This window comes from Condylura cristata, unplaced genomic scaffold (genome assembly GCF_000260355.1).
Source record: "Condylura cristata isolate star-nosed mole 26May11 unplaced genomic scaffold, ConCri1.0 scaffold00002, whole genome shotgun sequence".
NCBI classification, from domain to species: Eukaryota; Metazoa; Chordata; class Mammalia; order Eulipotyphla; family Talpidae; genus Condylura; species Condylura cristata.
This window is the reverse complement of record NW_004567103.1, coordinates 22,300,868-22,319,213: the sequence shown is the minus strand read 5'-3', so window position 1 is coordinate 22,319,213 and position 18,346 is coordinate 22,300,868. Positions and strand designations below refer to the sequence as shown.

Genomic DNA, 18,346 nt, shown 5'->3' with positions numbered 1-18,346 from the left:
GTGTACTTCATTGATTTCCCTGTTCTGCTCCCCACTCTGTCTCTGGTGAAGCCTCTCGCCACCCCTGAACCTCTGGCCTGTACTCCAGTTCTGTATGCACAAATAAATAAATCTTAAAAAAAAAAAAAATTGCAGTTACTCCTTTAGGAAGCCTTTATTTATTTATTTTTTATTTTTTTAAAAAAGATTTATTTATTTGTGCTCACAGATCACTCTCAATGACTTAAAATCAGCCACAACCAGTATCGGTCAGTATCATGTGGTCTACAGATGAAAATGTGAGGCGTCACCAGACTTTTGGATTACTTGATGAGGATAGACAGAGAATTTAAATTCGAGTAATTGCTAAATTTATGTAAGCCCTAAAAGAGACCTTGACTTTTAGTGAGAGCCTGGAAAAAATGTGATTTGCATATGAGTAGACTAAAAACAGACATTGAGTCTTGCCAGGGCAGAAGCTATAGAGTTTCCTAAGCAATGTCAGCCTAAATTGGACTTGGTCAGGACAGGAGTAGGAAAGAGGGAATGAGTGTGAGTTTTTGTACTCCACACAATCTTTTTGTGGCCAGGTACTTGATATAGGTGCTTTGTTTGCATTAATGTTACTACCCATTAATCAATACAATAGCCCCCCTCCCTTCATCACCTCACTGACCTTCTGTCAAATGTCCTGTGACACAAAGGAAGTGTGGAACCATGGTCAAGTTTAGGGCTGAGCCCCCTTTAAGTTGGAGATTCATATCAATCAAACCTAGAAGCCCTTGTCAGGACATTCTGATTTTAGATTATCCAATAAAGCATCAGTTTCCCTTCCTCCTAAATCCTGTTACTCTCCCAGTAATAAATATATTTTACTCTATGCCTGAAATACCCTGAGTACACATTTATAACCCAGAAGTCAACCATCCTAAATTGGTTGAGCTTGGTTGGGTTGTAATTTTGGCCAGTGTCAATTGATGCTTCTTATTTGTGACTTTTGGTTATATAAAGTAAATTCATTGCTGACTCTATTAAATTCCATGAGCTTTTATGATCAGTTTATTAGAATGAGTAACAGTGTGTTTGTTCCTTCTCAAATGTGACTTCTTGCTGAGATTTTAGATGAGCTCCTTTAGATATCTAGCCTTATCTCTTGGCTGATTTATTCATTTTCATGTTTCTTGAAATTTATTGCTAAAGGTTGACTTGAGTGCCCCTAGTTTGGTCTCTCATAAAACCTCCTGAAAGGCAATTAATAAATAAAAGATGGTTATTATTGTTGACAGAGGAACTAGGCTTTCTCAGATAGTTTTCATGTTTTCACCAAACTTCATGTCAGATATCCCTAGGGGTTGGTGATGTAAAATATTTTCTGTAAACTCCAAAGCTTTTGCTGTTGTTTCAATACCCCAAACCTCTAGGTTGCCTTTTGCTTTCTTGTCAAAAAAAGATCTTATTCAATTTCTGTTTCTTCAAGTTATCTGCCTTCCTGGGAATATAAGAAATATGCCTCCTTTTGGATATAGTAGCAACATGTTCCTGATATTTACAAATTGCAAGTAGCACATGCAATTTGTCCCTGAAATTTCTTGTATTTTTTTTACATAATCTCATTCTATAAAATGCAGCATTATTGTCATCATGTGTAGTATGTGAAGTGCATTCTCCTCCTATAAGTTCATGATCTAACTACAAGGTAACATCTAACTTCTGTAGCTGGCCTGCTTGACAAGCTTATATAGACCAGTGCCCTTGTTGAGAAATGAGGAAAGTGTAGACCAGCTCAAGCAGCTAACCATCACAGGGAGAGGCCAAGTACATCTTTGTGCAGTACAGAGCACAAAGTTGGAGACAGAGGCCCAGAGAGAGGACCCAGTTCCAACACTTATTAGGAATATACCTGTGTCTCAGTTTCCTCATTTGTAAAGTGGGATTAATAAGAGCAGCAGCTGCACAATTGTAAGGATTACAGTAAAATAATATAAGTGGGCCCTCCCTGGTGGCGCAGCGGGTTAAAGCACTGCACTGAGAAACTAAAGCCGCTTCCGAATGAGTTCGATTCCCGCCTGCCCCGGAGGTGACCACATGGCGCGGCAGACCTCTCCTGACCCGCCCGCTGCTCCCCTCAGCAGTGTACTTCATCGATCTGCCTGTTCTGCTTCCCGCTCTGTCTCTGGTGAATCCTCTCACCCTCCGCATCTCTGGCCTGTACCCCAGTTCTGTATGAATAAATAAATAAATCTTTAAAAATAAATAAATAAATAAATAATATAAGTACAGCACTTGGAGCAGGATAAAGCACTCCATGTACTGTTAGCTGCTCACATTGCCATTGGCCTGCCACTATAACCTATACAGAACATGTGAGGGCGGTGTTTGTTCTTATTTAATTTTGAGTGTGTGTCTATATGCATTAGACCGTTGTCACAGTGCTTGTACATTCCTTTTATTACTTAATACTGCATGAAACTATTAGTGGCAGTGTTCATGGTGGTGACAACAGTGGAAGAAAAAATAGTGGTTGTAGGAAATAATGGTGTGATTGAGCCCTACTATGTGTTGAACATGGAAGCTGAAAGTCCATATTCAGAATCTTTAATATGCATACAGCATACATCTCTTGAAACACTGCAAAGTGGCTTATTTCCAGAAAGGCAAGTGTGATCTATTCATGACTGACTCTCTTTCTTAAGTGGAAGGTAGCATAAGTTCTGGTCCAGGTGGAAATGAGCCCTGATAGAATTCCTTCCATCTTCAAAATCATCCTTGAGCTGTCAGTAATTATCTAGCCTAATCTTGTTATAGACAGCAGGGAGCCTGGCTCTGGGTGGCAATAGAGGTCGAGACATGGGTGAAAGGGGCAAGTCAAGGGCAAGACTAACAGGGCAAAAAAAAAAATATCTATCAGAATCCAAATTTTTTTTTTTAAGATTTATTTATTTATGGATATAGAACTGGGGTACAGGCCAGAGGCTCAGGGGCAGCGAGAGGCTTCACCAGAGACAGAGTGGGGAACAGAACAGACAGATCAACGAAGAACACTGCTGAGGGGAGCAGGCAAAACAGGAGAAGTCTCCTGTGCCATGTGGGTCACCTCCAGTGGAGATCAAACTCAAACTGAAGCCACTGCAGCCAGCTTGCAGTGCTGGGCTTTAATCCGTTGTACCACCAGGGAGGATCTAGAAAACAAATTCTTAAAAATCACATAGGTTTTTGGCCTTTGGAGGCAATTTTTTGCACATAAAAAAAATGTGCCCTTTTCTAGATACCCAGATGGAAAAACATTTAAAACAATAAACAAATACAAAATAGATACTGTCTCATACTTACTTTGGTTTTATTTATTTATTGGCTAAATACATTGCATTCACCAAACATAGACAACCAATGGAGTATGGTAAAGATTAAATCCCAAAATTGACAAGCACTTCAATGTTCTTTGATTTCTGCACATAGTGTGTTGCACTGTATTACAGTGACAGTGATGGTGCTGTTAGAAATGCAGCTTACAGGAGTGTCTCACATGGGCACTGGGAATGAAGTGTGTATGTTAGGTGCCTTGCATCATGTGAACCTGTGAATGTGTGTGTGTGGTTACATACATACATACACTCTCACACATGTAATCACAATACACAGCTATAACTTTTCAGATTATTTTGTGTGTACAAGCATATATATATGTATATATATATATACACACACACGTGAATGTGTATTTCTGTGCATTATATATAATATCCATATATTGGATAGATCTTATTTTAAGTCTTATGTCAACCTTGTAGTAAGGAAGTTAAGGTTCAGAGAAGTTTAAACACTTACTTAAAGTCACAAAAAGCAGTAGAGCTGGGATTTCACCCTAAGTCCCATTCTCTTAACATCCCCTTTTTAAGATGCCCAAAGAGAAATATTTTTGGAGCAGCAAGCTTTTCCATGACACCATGCTGCTTCATAAAAAGAAGGATGACCTCTTTGCCCTGTCTTTTCCAGACTCTCCAAGTAAAGATTTCGGTCCAACATTGGGTTTGAAGAAATCCAGTTCCTTGGAGAGCCTCCAGACTGCAGTTGCTGAGGTCAGGAAGAATGAACTTCCCTTCCACAGGCCTCGGCCCCACATGGTTCGTGGCCGTGGCTGCAATGAAAGCTTCCGAGCCGCCATCGACAAGTCTTATGATGGACCCGAGGAACTGGAAGCTGGTAGGCAGCGTGCTCCCTTCAGTGGTTTCTTCATCTTGTTATTATCCACAAAGCATAGCAAAAATGTGTGCTTAACTACAGAGAAAAATGATTTAAGAACTACAATTATATTTTTGATATTAAAAGTAATTCATTTTCCTGATATGTTTTGCCCTTTGGCTTAACGAACATGGAATTGGATAATGCAATATGCAATTTATTTTACATTGCAAATGCTAAAGAAATGTTCTCCTTCACTTTCCTACAAGGACCAACTGTCATTTACCCTTAGGATAGGAACTCTAAGTGTGCATTTCTTGACATTCTTATTGGAGTCATTAGAAGCAGCAGCAACCTGAGGACTGACTGCATTAATTGGGCAGAAGCAGTTGGATTCTGTTTGTGTTCAAAAATCTCTCCTGGAAATAAACTCACTCTGTTTGCTTCCCAGCAGGTGAGCTTTCTGAGCTGATCAAGGTTAGCAAGCTGGCTTTCAGCAAGATTAGTGTCTTACCACTTATCAAAACTTTCATTCCATGTCTAAGCAACCATTGTCAGTTCCCAACATCACATCTTGCTTGAAGTAACCAGATTTAAGCAATTGTCTCTTCAAAGTCCAAGTAGCCACGTGGCAGGGTCAAAATCCCAAGTACTCTTATTCATTCTTTCTGTATTTTACATTTTAACTTTTCTTGCTATATGAACAGTAAGTGCCCGAGACCACATGCATTGATTTTTTTTTTTTTTTCCTGTATAGATAGTCTGTCTGATAAGAGCTCTCACTCTGGCCAAGGGGCTCAGAATTGTGAATCTGCCCCTCACGGGAACTTGGAGCAAGAGGAGGTGGAGAATAGAGCCAGAAAAATTAAAAAAACCAAGGAGAAGGAGAAGAAGAAGGAAAAGGGCAAGCTGAAAGCCAAGGAGAAAAAGCAGAAAGAGGAAAATGACGATCCAGAAAGGAAAATGAAGAGGAAAGGCTTCGGTGCCATGCTGAGGTATGAGAAGGGAGCATTGGCTTTGCTTTTTTTTTTTTCTTGTTTTGCCTGATGAAACCAGGCAACACGTGTGCAGGCTTTCATTCTCTTCAGCTAAAGGCACAGAAACCTGAACCTATACTGTTCCTTTCCCACAGAAGCAGAAGGAGCCTGCCTGGGGGGTTCCCAAAGCTCCTGGTGATGACCAGAGCTTCATACATCTGTTGTCTGAGAAAGGGGTGGGCAGTGCCTACTGCCCTGGATTCCAAAGCATTATGTGCTAAAGGAGATGCACCGTCTGTCAGCACAGAGGAGGCAGTCCTCACCTGTTATTTTAAAACACACCTCTCAGTTAAGAAGATGACCTCACCTCCCGCCCCCTGTGATTCTAGATGTGTGCCTGGCCTGGTCTCTGCACACAGTGGTGTCTCCTATGCAGACATACTGGTGCTGGGAGGAGGTGACTGGGTGTGGGGGCAGCTGGTCCTCGTCAGCACCCCTGAGCCTCCCCATTTGAACAAGTATCACACGTGGTGCATGGCTTCACTGCACTAAAATGCAGTAGGCATTGTGGGATTGTGAGAGGATTGCAGGTACAGTCAGGGCATGGATGATGCATGGCTCTCAGATACAGCTGGGGCACAGCGCCTCCAGTTACTTTCAAATATGCTGTGCTGTGCTGACAAGATGCCCACTCCTGGGTGTCATCGCTGCTCTCCAGTTGATGGTTTTGTGGCTACATTTAGGTTTCAACAAGTTCTTTACCAATGGTTAAGACATCCAAGCTACCTTAGTTAAAACTCCCTTCCTCCTTGCCCCTCAGGCCTCAATTCCAAGGACCTTGCATGTAAAGGAGGCAGGATGCCTCCTTCTCCTGTTTTCAGTTTCTGGACCCAAGAAAGGAAGGCTATCCTTAAAACAGGAGAGACTTTTACTTAATTAGAGTATTATCCAGTAACACCTGGTCTTTGGGATGGCCCACTCTTGTGGGTCTTCTTAGTCATCACTGATGAAGGACGTTCATTTTCCCACTGGCTTCCTGAGGCTTCCTTGACCTTGGCCTCTGGCCTCAAACAGCACAGCCCTTGTTTCTCCTTGCTCTCATAGGCAAACTTCTTAGATGGTGGAAGTTTGAGTTAGCCTAACTTCCTTCTGCGGCGTCTACGTGGCTCACTAGAATTTTGCTCTCTTGGCCTTCCAAGTGACAGCAGTAAGTGAGGCCTGCTCTCCGGCTCTCCTTCGTCTCATCTGCTGTGGAGTTGCCCCATCTAGCCTGGCATCCTCAGACTTCTACAGACACAGACTTTGTGCTTCCCCCACTTCTAAAGCCACACATGGAAGCACCCCAGGAATGCTGGCATGTGTTTGTGGGGGTTGGGGGTGGGGTGCAGGGAAGGTCAGTAAATGTTTGCAAGTCACCAAAGAAAGATGCAGGGGATGGATGAGTCTCTTCTCATACAGTTGCTTCCAAATTCCCAGAGAGGTGTTCTAGAGCTGAAAGGGTAAACTTCCTTTTCTATTACTTTGTTTTATACCTGTGATATCACATCGAAGACAATCCCTCTCCATAGGCTGAAATTGAGTGATGGGAGAGGAAAATTGATGAACCAGTTTGATGACCTTTAATAAACCCTCAAAAGATAAGTTCTCTTAGGAATACTGGGTGTTATTTGTCATCAAACAGTCTCACTTCTCTTTCCATATATACATGCATATTCATGTATATATCACATATATTATATTAAAATGCATATATAATATATAATGTATATGTTACCATTATAATATTTATTTAAAAGAACTTGGCACTGCAATGTGACATTTAGGGGACACAAATAATAGACCTTATGTATATTGAGATACTGAGATACTGATTTGTTTTAAGAGTCTCTGTAGACTCTCTTACTACTTGACATTCTGAATTTTAAATTTTATTCTGGGTAATTGTCACAATTTCCAGAATTTATAGGCTGTGACTGAAGCATCCTGCTAACAAAAATACCTGTAATTGAAAATGTGTTTAGATGGGACTTGTCTTTGAAGCTGGGAAGTATAGAGACTATAGTTGTAAGCCTGCCTGTGGACTTCTGAGTTCAACACCATCACCTCTACTTTTTGTAAAGGTGACATTGGATACTTTTTTAATCTCTTTGTGCCTCAGTTTTCTCATCTGGAAAACAGGAATAATAATGATCCTCCCTTCGTTTTGCAAATTATATTTGTTTAGTTGTGTGTAATGTACTTAGAATGGTGCCGATCAGGTATTAAAAATTTGATAAATATTAGTTATTGTGATAAGCAAAATAATGGTTGCCTACCATGTCTGTATGATGACCTGCTACCTGTAAGTTACATTTGGCAACAGAGAATTAAGATTGTTGATCCACTGACCTTAAAATAAGGTAACTATTCTAAATTTCTCAGGGAGCCTATTATAACCACAAAAGGCCTGAAAAGTGGAAGAGAAACTGTAATGTGGAAGAAAGGTACAGAGAAATGAAGTATTGGCTGGCTTCAGATGGAAAGGGCAATGAGTGCCAGGTCATGGGGGGCCTCGGATGATGAAGTCTCTCCAGACAGCACCCCAGAGAGGACACAGCCTAACATCTTCATTTCAGTCAACTCTGTTAGTCACTAAACTTATGGTAATTTGTTACACATCAGCAGAAAACAAATATTGTTATTATCAACATTATTACTACAATAGCATTGTAATTTTACAAGGAAAAAAATTCCTCCTTAATTAAGTGGATTAGAAGGATTTGACTAAAATAGTCTATAACTATCAAAGTGGTTAGAGCTCCACAGATCATATTTTCTTGACTATTGCTAAATTAAATCTTAACTTTATATTTTATTTCAGATTATCTGATTTGGCAGGTTCATACCTCCACTGCCAGTAGTACAGAGACCACTTTCTGAGGTCCAGTACATGCGGTATTATCCTCTGGTGGCAATCATAAGCCCCAGGTACTTTAGACAGCTAGCAAACTAGGGTTTATTTCTTTCTACTATTTTAGCCAAATTAAGATCTGAAAGGTGCTGTTTGATTTTATCTCCAGTGTAAAAATAGAAACTGTTTTCCATAGCCTTTTGCATCTAAGTTTGTGAGCATATTGGAGTTGCTGCTGCACGCATATTTTCAACAACAAAGAACACAAAAGCTGTCGCCATTTGCCAACAGATTTTGCTTTAAATCTCAGCTGTTGCTCAGATGCTATTGACTTAGTTTCTTTCTTATTTAAAAAAGATTGATTGCTTTAAGGTTCTCTAGGAGTTAGAAGTTTGGTTTAAATATGTATTTTCCCCCATTATCTGCATTTTACAGGCTCTCTCCTAAACACAGCCCTTTTTTGAAAATGGCATCTCTTTGATTTACAACACTGTACATGAGTTAGAGTTGCAGGTTCACACCTCTGCAGCTGTCTGTCACCACACCATGCCCACCAAACACGTTCCCATACCCCCCCTCACGGTAGTTCACTGAGCCACTTCCCTCCTGCTAGTTCCACACTCTCCTGGTGGCCTCATGCTAATTTCTAGGGTTGGTGTTGGTTTTGTTTTGTCTGTTCCTTCTATTGTTTTGTGTCTTTACATTCCACAGAGGGTGAAATCATCTAGACTTTGTCATCCTTACAATTTCCACTTAACATAACGTCATTGTTTCTTTCTATAGCTGCATAGTATTCCATAGTGTATTTCACATCATCAAGAAGATGCAAATCAAAATCACAAGGAGCTACCACCTCTAATCTTTGAGAATGACCCAAACCAGAGACAAATGTTGGTGAAGATGTAGAGAAAAAAAACTGTCCTCAAACACTATTGGCAGGAATGTAGAGTGATCCAGCCCTAGTAGCAAAGATAATAGAGATTCTTCAGAAATATTAAAAACAGCTCTAATATATGTGCTAGCGGTTTTACTCCCATATGTCTATTTAACGAAAACCTATGGACCCTTTTATTCATTGCAATGCTGTGTAAAATGACCAAGTTAGGAAAACAATCTTAAGAGCCCAGCTTCAGTGGGTGGATAATCAACATAGGGTTTTAATGTCGATTGTTGTATCATGTACAGTGGCACCTTGCCAAGGCTTGAGTGGGCACTGAAATTCTGCCTCCCTCCTGTTGCGAGCCCACATATCATAGAAATGCAAGTGCTTTAGCAGTAGCTTTGCTCTGGCTTGTAAACAGTGAAGTGTGCTGTTCTTTTCTCATATGAGCTGGTCCATTTATGCTGATGAGATGCAGTAGTATAAGCTAAGTCATTGGTTAATTTAACTGTCTCCTGATCTGCTTGGAAAAATTAGGGGGAATCTCATTAATTCATATATTCATGTGTTATGTGGTTCTAGTATGCTTATGCTTTGCTGATTTTATAATGATCTCCTTGCATGATTCAAATATGGCTTTTGCACAGAGCATGAATTATCATGGAAAATATGCAGCTTTGGTGGCTTCCCCATATCCTCGGTTTATGTGCTTTTGAAAGAGGACTTTAGGAGCTTAAGGTGCTTAAATGTTTCCATTAGGTATTTGGCTTCCTGGGGCATTGTATTCTTTTGATGGCTCTACCCCACAGAAAGATTGCCAGTAGCTCTGGCAGCCAAAAGGCGAAGCTCAAGCTCCCTCAGCACACAAGCCCCTTACTGTCAACCATGGGCCACCTTCCTGTGCTCTAAGAAATGTTTTCTAAGCATTGAAGAGAAATACCTTTAGCGTTATATTCTTTTAAAAAAGAAAAGGTCTGTCTCATAGTATCACAAAGAGATAACAACAGCTATAATAAAAAAAAATAGAGCTTAAACACAGATCTATGATAAAATTTGGTTTAAAGAATGTAGGAGTTGGCATTATTGAAAAAAATTGAGAATTGATTTCAGAGTGTTCTACTATAGATGGGACAAAATTTTCTTAGCCAAAGGATATTTATTTTCAGAGCTCGGGAAACATCTGCTAGACCACAGAAAGGTGACCTGGGTTGACAACAAAAATCCTCTAAACTGTCAACTCACTCTGGATCCTGAATGGAAAGGCTTGATGTTGATCTGGGACCCTTTTACCCTTTGCATAATTTGGTACTAAAAGGGATTATGCCTAGTAAATGTCTCTTGAGTGGACAAAGAATAAAGTACAGACACCTGCTCATAGGAACTTTCTCTCTGTTCTTAAAAATTTGTTCACCTATATTCATTTGATTTTTAGCCTATATCCCTGGCTGTTTGCCAAGCATATTCATTTGTATGCTTTCATTTATTCAACACTCTTTATTGAAGGCCTAGTTGGCATCAGACCCTGTTCTACACACTGAGCAGTCAGCAGTGAAATCCATTTTTAATGTCATTTTGGTGGGGTCTCAATAAAAGAAGACCTTGAATTTGGGTGGGTTTCAAACAAAAAGCATGATATTGCATAAACACATGACAGTATTTTCCCAGGGAGTCGCAGGACATTTTCCTAGGATACCTTGGACAAAACAGTTCATTTTGAACTTGAGGCTTTCAATAGTCTGCTTAGTTAGTTAGTCAGTTACATAGTTAGTTAGTTAGCTCGGTCTTGAGACTAAACAAATATCCAGGCTATCATTCCAGTGGAATTTATGTTCTGGTGAGAGAGAAAGAATAAACTGCTAACTCAAAAACAATTGAGACTCAGACTGTAGTAAATACCACGAAGGGACAGTCAGAAGGGAAAATGTCTCACCTTTGTTAACTGAAAGCCTAATGGAAGGTGCATCTGCCCCAGCTACACTGAATTTTCAGCAGATATATAATCAGTACCCACCCCCTTTTTAAGAAGTATGAGTATAGGAAAGTTATTTTTAAAACAACTTAACATAAAACTGTAACAAAAAGCTAGCTGGAATTGTGCCTGTTTTAGTAACATTCTCAACCTACACGGTGAACTGTATTTGCAGCTGTCTGAGTCAGTGTTACTCCCCCAGCCCATCATTTGGCAGTTCTTGATTATCCTTCCTAACTCAGCTATTATAAGGATGCTTAGAAGATGTGCTGTTTCAGTTTTGACATTAAAAATCCCAGATTCTGAACCCAAATGAAAAAAGTAATTTTTAAAACCTAGAGGCATCCACTTTTTATTTCTGATCTCACAAATTCTTAATCATATATGTTGTGTGATTTACACTGAAACATGCTACGTTTTATTGAAACTAGAGAAATTCTGTATAAGAGCATCCTGCTGTGAATTATCTAAAACACACACACTCCTGCTGTTGTGTCCACACACCCCCTACTCCATAGCCATCACAGACAAAACTACTACTGAATTAATGCTTGCCTTTGTTAAAAATGTGTCCCGTACCTACTCTGTGGCCTTCAGTCATCTCTTTGAGCCTCAGTCAGCTCATCAGTAAATTGGGGCTAATCCACATCCCCTCTGAACTGTTGCCCAAGTGAAACTGTTCATGCATATGAAGCTCTCCTTGGAGGGGCTGACTGGCAGCTTCTCCTTCTTTTCTTGCCTTCCTGTGTCACACCCCCAGTAGCTAATCAGATATTGCTATTAGCTTGGAGCCTATTCAATTTTGTGTCAATTTCTTGTCTTTCCTTCAATTGCTATTTTCTCTTTCAGATTGGCATGCTTTTTTTTTTTTTTTTCCAGCAGACTGGACAATTTTGCATAATAAATGACAAGAAGCTATAAAAGTTAAATTCATCCTATTGTTTATATTTTACAAGCTTTGGATCACCTCTCTAAATATGACTGTGAACTATTTGCAAGGGTTATCTCTTCAGTGGGTGGGAGGCAAAATTCTCTGTGGTGAATGCAAACAGAAAATGGACTCAACTGGAGAAAGACTTTTCTTTTTTCATTATGTATTTCAGACCAGGCTCTATGAATGGGTGTTGGGCTTGGTTTCTAATGCATGACTCATAGTTATTTCATTGAGCCACCTTGAAAGTTGTCTTAAAATACATTACCCAAAAGGTGTATTTTGACTTGATTTTTAAATTAGGTTAGATAGAGACTGAATACTTAAATCTCCAAGGAGCTTGACATCTGTCATGCATTTCTCTTTTGCCTTGATCCCAGAACGACTGTTACGGGTCTCATGTACAATGAATGTAATGTGACTGTGCCTGTCATTACCTCCTCTTAGATAGTGGCTGTAAAATGTCTGGGTATCTCTTCAACTTTATGGGTATGAAGGGTAACCTAGCTAATGTGGCCAAGGCAATGAAATTTTAACAGTCATTTCCCCAAAGGCAAAAGGCCAATAACAGGCTAGAGTTAAAATGTTTTGCTCCATGAAGTAGAGGCCAGTTTGAAGCATAAAATTTCAGATCAAAAATGAAAGCCAAAAATGGGTCAAAGTTCTTAATTCAACTTCAAGAGGGATATAGAAATACATGGAAATCAGAGTATCCCAGACCAGGGTGAAATACTTGCCTACATCGGACCTGAGAGAAGTACCTGACTGGCAAGAAAATAAACGTGCATTGTTGGTACAGCCACACCTTCTTCCCTCCCCCACTCCCTCCAGTGCCTGTCTGTGGTTACAGAAGGAAAGACATAGAAGCCGAATGCCCATTGAAATTCAGTTAGGTTCATTTTTTCTATCTCTTTTCTATCTCTAACTCTGAGTTTTACCACCTCACAGTCCATCTTAAATTATTTACCCTCTTCCACAATATGAGCCATGAATATTTTGTTTCTTTATTTTGTTAATTTGCCAGTTTTCCTTTGAGCTAAGTGCCCTAGCAATTTTAATTTTTCATTGAGTTGGGAAGAGCAATGACCCTTTTGTTTTTTTTGTTTGTTTGTTTGTTTCATTATGATTATCACAGGCCTGGGCTGAGAATGCTACTTTTTATGACCAGCAACGTTGAGCCCATAATGGAATTGCAAAGTAGTAGAGAGTGTAATATACTGATAGTGACTTCCATTAAACCCAGTGGTGTGATAGCTGATAATATATATATATTTATGTATTATACATCCTGGCTTTTGTTCATCTGCCACTAAACATCATGGAGGAAAACTAGTATCATAATATGAATAGATTGTGAACAAAAGAATGTAAAGAAGTGGGAAGAAGAGCGCCAATGTGAATAGGTCAAGAAAAGAGATGAACGCCAAGTATAGACACTAAAATGTATAGATTAAATTTGGATCAAACAAACTTAGGATTTTTCGGTTGGCATTTATTTCTTAACTAAGACCCAGAGACAGATGGACGACTGCACTCACGGACTGAGCAAGAAGACAAATGGGCCGCCATGGTGCTCAGCATGCAGACTTTGGTGACTTCCATAATTATATTTTTCGGCTGTCAAGCATGTCTGCAAATGTTTGTTTATTGTTCTGTTTTTTGAGTTTGTGTTCATAGAGGGGTGAGGGGCCTGGATGGAGTTAATTAGCATAAAGATATACAGGGAGCTTGTTTTCAGAATCATTTAAAAATCTGATTGCTGTTCCCCGCCTTCCCTCCTACCCTATGTAATCTTGATTACTCTAGGTCTGTTTATGGCTGTCCAAAGCAAGATGATTTTCTCATACTTATCACAATAAAAAATGATCACATAGGGTGTCAACCAGAAGGCTTATTTGTTTAATTAGGGTTCTCTTCTTAATATGCGTGCACAACTCCCATTAACGTTAATGTGAATTACGAAGGAGCACTGAAGAAGAATAGACCCCTTTATATCATTACTTTTCTTGGATAATGAGGTTCAGATTTGTTAACAGATCAGAACAAAAGTCCGGTAGGAAAAAAAATTGGCTTAACTTTTAAAGAAATTGATATGCTAAAAAGAACTTTCATAGGCGCTAAAGTAGGAGATACACATTAATAAATAAACTTCATTAGCATTTAAGGTGAAATATCATCATTTAAGATGCTGGATTAATAAAATGCAAAAGATTTCCTAATGGACCTATTTGCATACTCATATTAAATAACTAATAAAACATATTAACAACAGTTTTATTCATATACATAAACACTTAGAAGTTTCTAGTTGGAACCATATTTGCCTAATTTGCTTTGTACCATGTCCAGCACAATGTCATGTCCTTGTGGGGTGTTTACTTTATACTATTAAATAATGACATATATAGATTTAATAATTTGCTTGAAGGAAAAATGGAATTAGTTCTTTGCTTAGCACCTTTTATCTAAGAACTTCAATGTAATTTACTAACATCCATCTTCAAGATGCACTAACATCCACATTCAAGATGAATGTGGCAAATAGCAGCTTTACTGTGCAGATAATAAAGAATGAGACATTGAGAAGTGAAGCAGCCTGCCTAGAGCCAGACTTTGGCTGATTATAATACCAAGACCCTTCTTGATCATTGCTACTATTGTATTAGCATCTAGAAATGTGCTGACACTGGCCATAATTCTGAGTGTGCTTTCACACCCTCCATAGAACCCACCTTCTGTATTTTTTGCCATCCTTTAGATCTTCCTGTCTTAAACCAACAATAACAAAACCCCAGCATTTTAATAACATCAGATGGTTCATAATTAAGGGAAAAGATGTGAATCTTCGGCATAATAACTGTAACTGTTTTCCTCTTGGAATAAAAAGAGACTTCCCAGAACAATTAGAAACAGATATAGGAGATATACAAATTGAAAAATGGATAAAGGATATACAAATGTTATTGGATTGCACATGTAGGACTATTATCTCAACCATGCTAAATAATAACCACTAGGATTTTGGAAACAATCCAATTTTGCTTCCCGAGCTAGCTGCTGATCATTTCTGCACAGTGGCTGAGCCTCAACCTCAGCTTCAACATGTCTAAAATCTAATTCATCATCCACTCTTCTAACTCATCAGCTCATCCTGACTTTCCTAATTCTGTTTGAGGTACTGCCAGGAATCCCATGACATCCGGGATGCCTCCCTGTTCTCACTTCCACCCTCCCATCAGTCAGCAATCCTGTTGATGCTTGCAAAATATTGTCTTTTACATTTGGACTTTCCTTCCATTTTCCACTGCCATAGTGTAATCATGTTCTTTGTTATGTGTAACTAGATTGTATCAATAGACTCCTAACTGATATGCTGCTTTCTTCTCTTCCTTGCAGTTCATCTAGGAATAGCTACCAATCTTTCATTCACTCACAGATCAGATATTTAATGAATGCCTTCTACAGTAAAATGTAGTGGTAAGAGCAGTTCCTCTGGACTCATACTCATACTACTTAGATTCAAGTCTACTGCTTCCTAGCTGTCTGCCTTTTGGCACTGACTTAACCACTCCGTGTTTCTGTGTCCTCTTCTATGAACTGGAGTAATAATAACAGCCATATAACAAAGTTACTTTGAGAGTAAATAAGAGAATATATGAAAAATGCCTGGCATATAGCACATTCTTAATATAAGAATCTATTGGTAGTGTTCTGCTCTAAGAACCAAGATAATTTCTAATTACCTAGGAGTTCTCAAAAATTCAACTGTACCCTGGAGACATCTACAGAGCTTGTTAAAAGTATAGCTCACTGGACCTTATCATCCAGGGTCTAGGATGGGGCCTGGGGATCTCTGATAATTCTGATGCTGCCAGTCCCAGAAAACTCGAATTGAGAACTACTAACATAAAATATAAACTATGTAGTTTGACATCGAACACCCTCTAAGTCGATATTCTTATCCCAATTTGTTTTTCTCATCATTATTTTTTACTGTTCCTGGCTCAAACTCACCACTCTGAACTAATTACTCTGATGAACAACCTTATGAAGTTCTAAAGTAGCACTACTAGAATTCCTCCTCTTTCTAGTTATGTCTCCGAGTCCTGTCAGGCCTCTGAAGCCACTTTAAGCCCTGTCTCCTTTATTAGTATTCTTTATCTCTTAAAAACTTACAATGCTTCCATTTTCAGTACCTCTAACAGACTGGCTTGGCTTTTAGTTAGGAATTTACGTGTCTGTCTCATGTTCTCAGTGGGATTGTAAATTCCTTTAAGCAAAGGGACTTCCTCACAATGCTTTTCACAGTGTTGGCCCTTAATAAGATTTTGCTGATTGACTGGCTGGCTTGCATGGTGTGTTAATTGCAGTAGACTTATTTGGATATTAATGTGTTGTGCCCTTTAGTCATTCTAGATAATAGTATTGAAAATAATGAAAACAGTGGAAGTGGTTCAAACATAAGAAAGGGTGAACTGCATTGGGAGTTAATTATTTTTTTTAATTTCTGTTTGAAGAAAAGGTTGAAGGATGAGTTAACTGGTAATAGTAACCAGCTGTTCTCCATCTCCACTGAGGACAGTGCTTGAAAAATGGGCCAAATTCACGATCAGAAAAATTGAGGTTATATATAAAAAAAGGAAATGGTTGTTAAGCACTGGAATGAGGTTTCTGAACAGGTTGTAGAACTGACCTCCCTGAAGTATTTTAAAAGTAAGAAGAATAAATATCCATTTAAGATTATATAAAAAAAAAAATCGCCGATCAGTTCATTATAGGAATAGCTATTAAATGCTACTCTGGGAAAACTCAGAAAAATTACAGTGTGAACCCTTTTCTTCCTCTCACTGTCTAACTAAGATAATCCATAAATAAGAAATCATTATCAATGAAAAGATGAATTAAAATTAAGAGATAAATCATGTAGTTATAACCATAATTGTGGTTGGAATTCAGAACTATTCTTTCCAACCCCTTTCTGCCCCTAAAAGAAACTAGTTAAGGTATATTTTGGATTTTTTTTTAAAGATTTATTTACTTATGCATACAGAACTGGGGTACAAGCCAGAGGTACAGGGGTGATGAGAGGATCCACCAGAGATAGAATAGGGAGCATGCTGAGGGGAGCAGAAGGCAGGTCAGGAGAGGTCTGCTGTGCCATGTGAATCACCTCTGGGGCGGGGAATCAAACTTGCATTGAAGCAGCTGTGGCTAGCTTGCAGCGCTGTATCCTTACCCACTGTGCCACCAGGGAGGGCCATATTTTGGATTTTTAATATCTCTTTATATCTTTACAAGTTACTTTTCTAGGTTGAATGGAGCAATCCCCAATTTTTTCAGAAATAATTCATTCAATACTATTGAGCAAGCAAATGCTAGATTCACAACAACTATGTTGTGATAAGTATGAAACCAAGCTTTCATTTCTTTTTTTCCCTGGCATCATTCATTCATTCATTCAAAAAATATTGATTGATTGGCTGACAAGTGGAAGTCTAGTACCCAGTTCCTAGCTAATCACAGTGAACAAGTCAGTTGTGTTTTGTGGCAGCTACAATCTTTCCTCAAAGGACATCGAGGCATGACACAGAGATTATAATGTGAAAGTGACATAACATTTGCTAAGCTCCTTTCAGATAACCAGAGCATCCCACAAGCTCATAAGGCCTCTTGCAGCATGGTTAGTAAAATATACTAGGGGCCCTCTCTGGTGGTGCAGTGAGTTAGAATGCAGCACTGAAAGCTGGCCACAGCCACTTCAGTGCTAGTTCGATCCCCAGCCAGGGAGGTGACCTCTCCTGTCTCACCCGCTGCTCCCTTCAGCAGTGTACTTTATCAATCTGCCTGTTCTGCTCCCCACTGTGTCTCTGGTGAATCCTCTTTCTGCCCCTGACTTCTGGTCTGTACCCCAGTTCTGTATGAATAAATAAACCTTAAAAAAAAACCTAAATATTGTATTGATATCTAAATTTACCCATGTAACTGTTTTCTTAAATGGAAGCTTTCTTGGTCTGAGGGACACATGCTTTTTATTCATCATGATTATCGACTAGTCATTGGCTAAAAATGGGCGAAAGCTATTTTGCTGATACACTAGAATAAGTAAGGGTGATTATCTGAAAAATCATTTTCACAAGGTGAAATGGCACTAATTATGTGAAGTAGCCCAAGACTTGCAAGCTTACCACGATCTGAGGCATATAGCTGGGAAGGGGAGAGAGGAGGGTCAAAACAGGGTAGGGAAGAGCATAAGGGACTGTGGTGATGGATCATGAGTGCTGTGGTGGAGGAAGAACTATGAGGAACTACACCAGAGTAGAGAAATCAAATACTGTCCAAGAAAAAACAACTTAAGAAAATAAATGTAACTAAAAATCAAACAAACAACTAAACATTCAATGGCCAAAATTGAAAAACAAATTTAAGACTATATATATAATATATATATATGTATATACATACATAGATACATATATATATACATACATAGATACATATATATATACATACATACATACATACATACATACATACATACATA

At 39.0% G+C, this 18,346-nt stretch overlaps 1 protein-coding gene across 2 annotated transcripts in view; it reads left to right on the top strand.

The window, feature by feature from the left end:
* The window catches only part of PARD3B (par-3 family cell polarity regulator beta), a 489,342-nt gene that overhangs the window by 207,139 nt on the left and 263,857 nt on the right, over positions 1-18,346 (top strand). For both annotated transcript variants that reach the window (XM_012727531.1, XM_012727528.1), the window contains exons 14-15: positions 3,973-4,179; positions 4,916-5,153. In XM_012727531.1, coding sequence (XP_012582985.1) covers positions 3,973-4,179; positions 4,916-5,153 — 445 coding nt within the window. The remainder of the gene's footprint in view (positions 1-3,972; positions 4,180-4,915; positions 5,154-18,346) is intronic.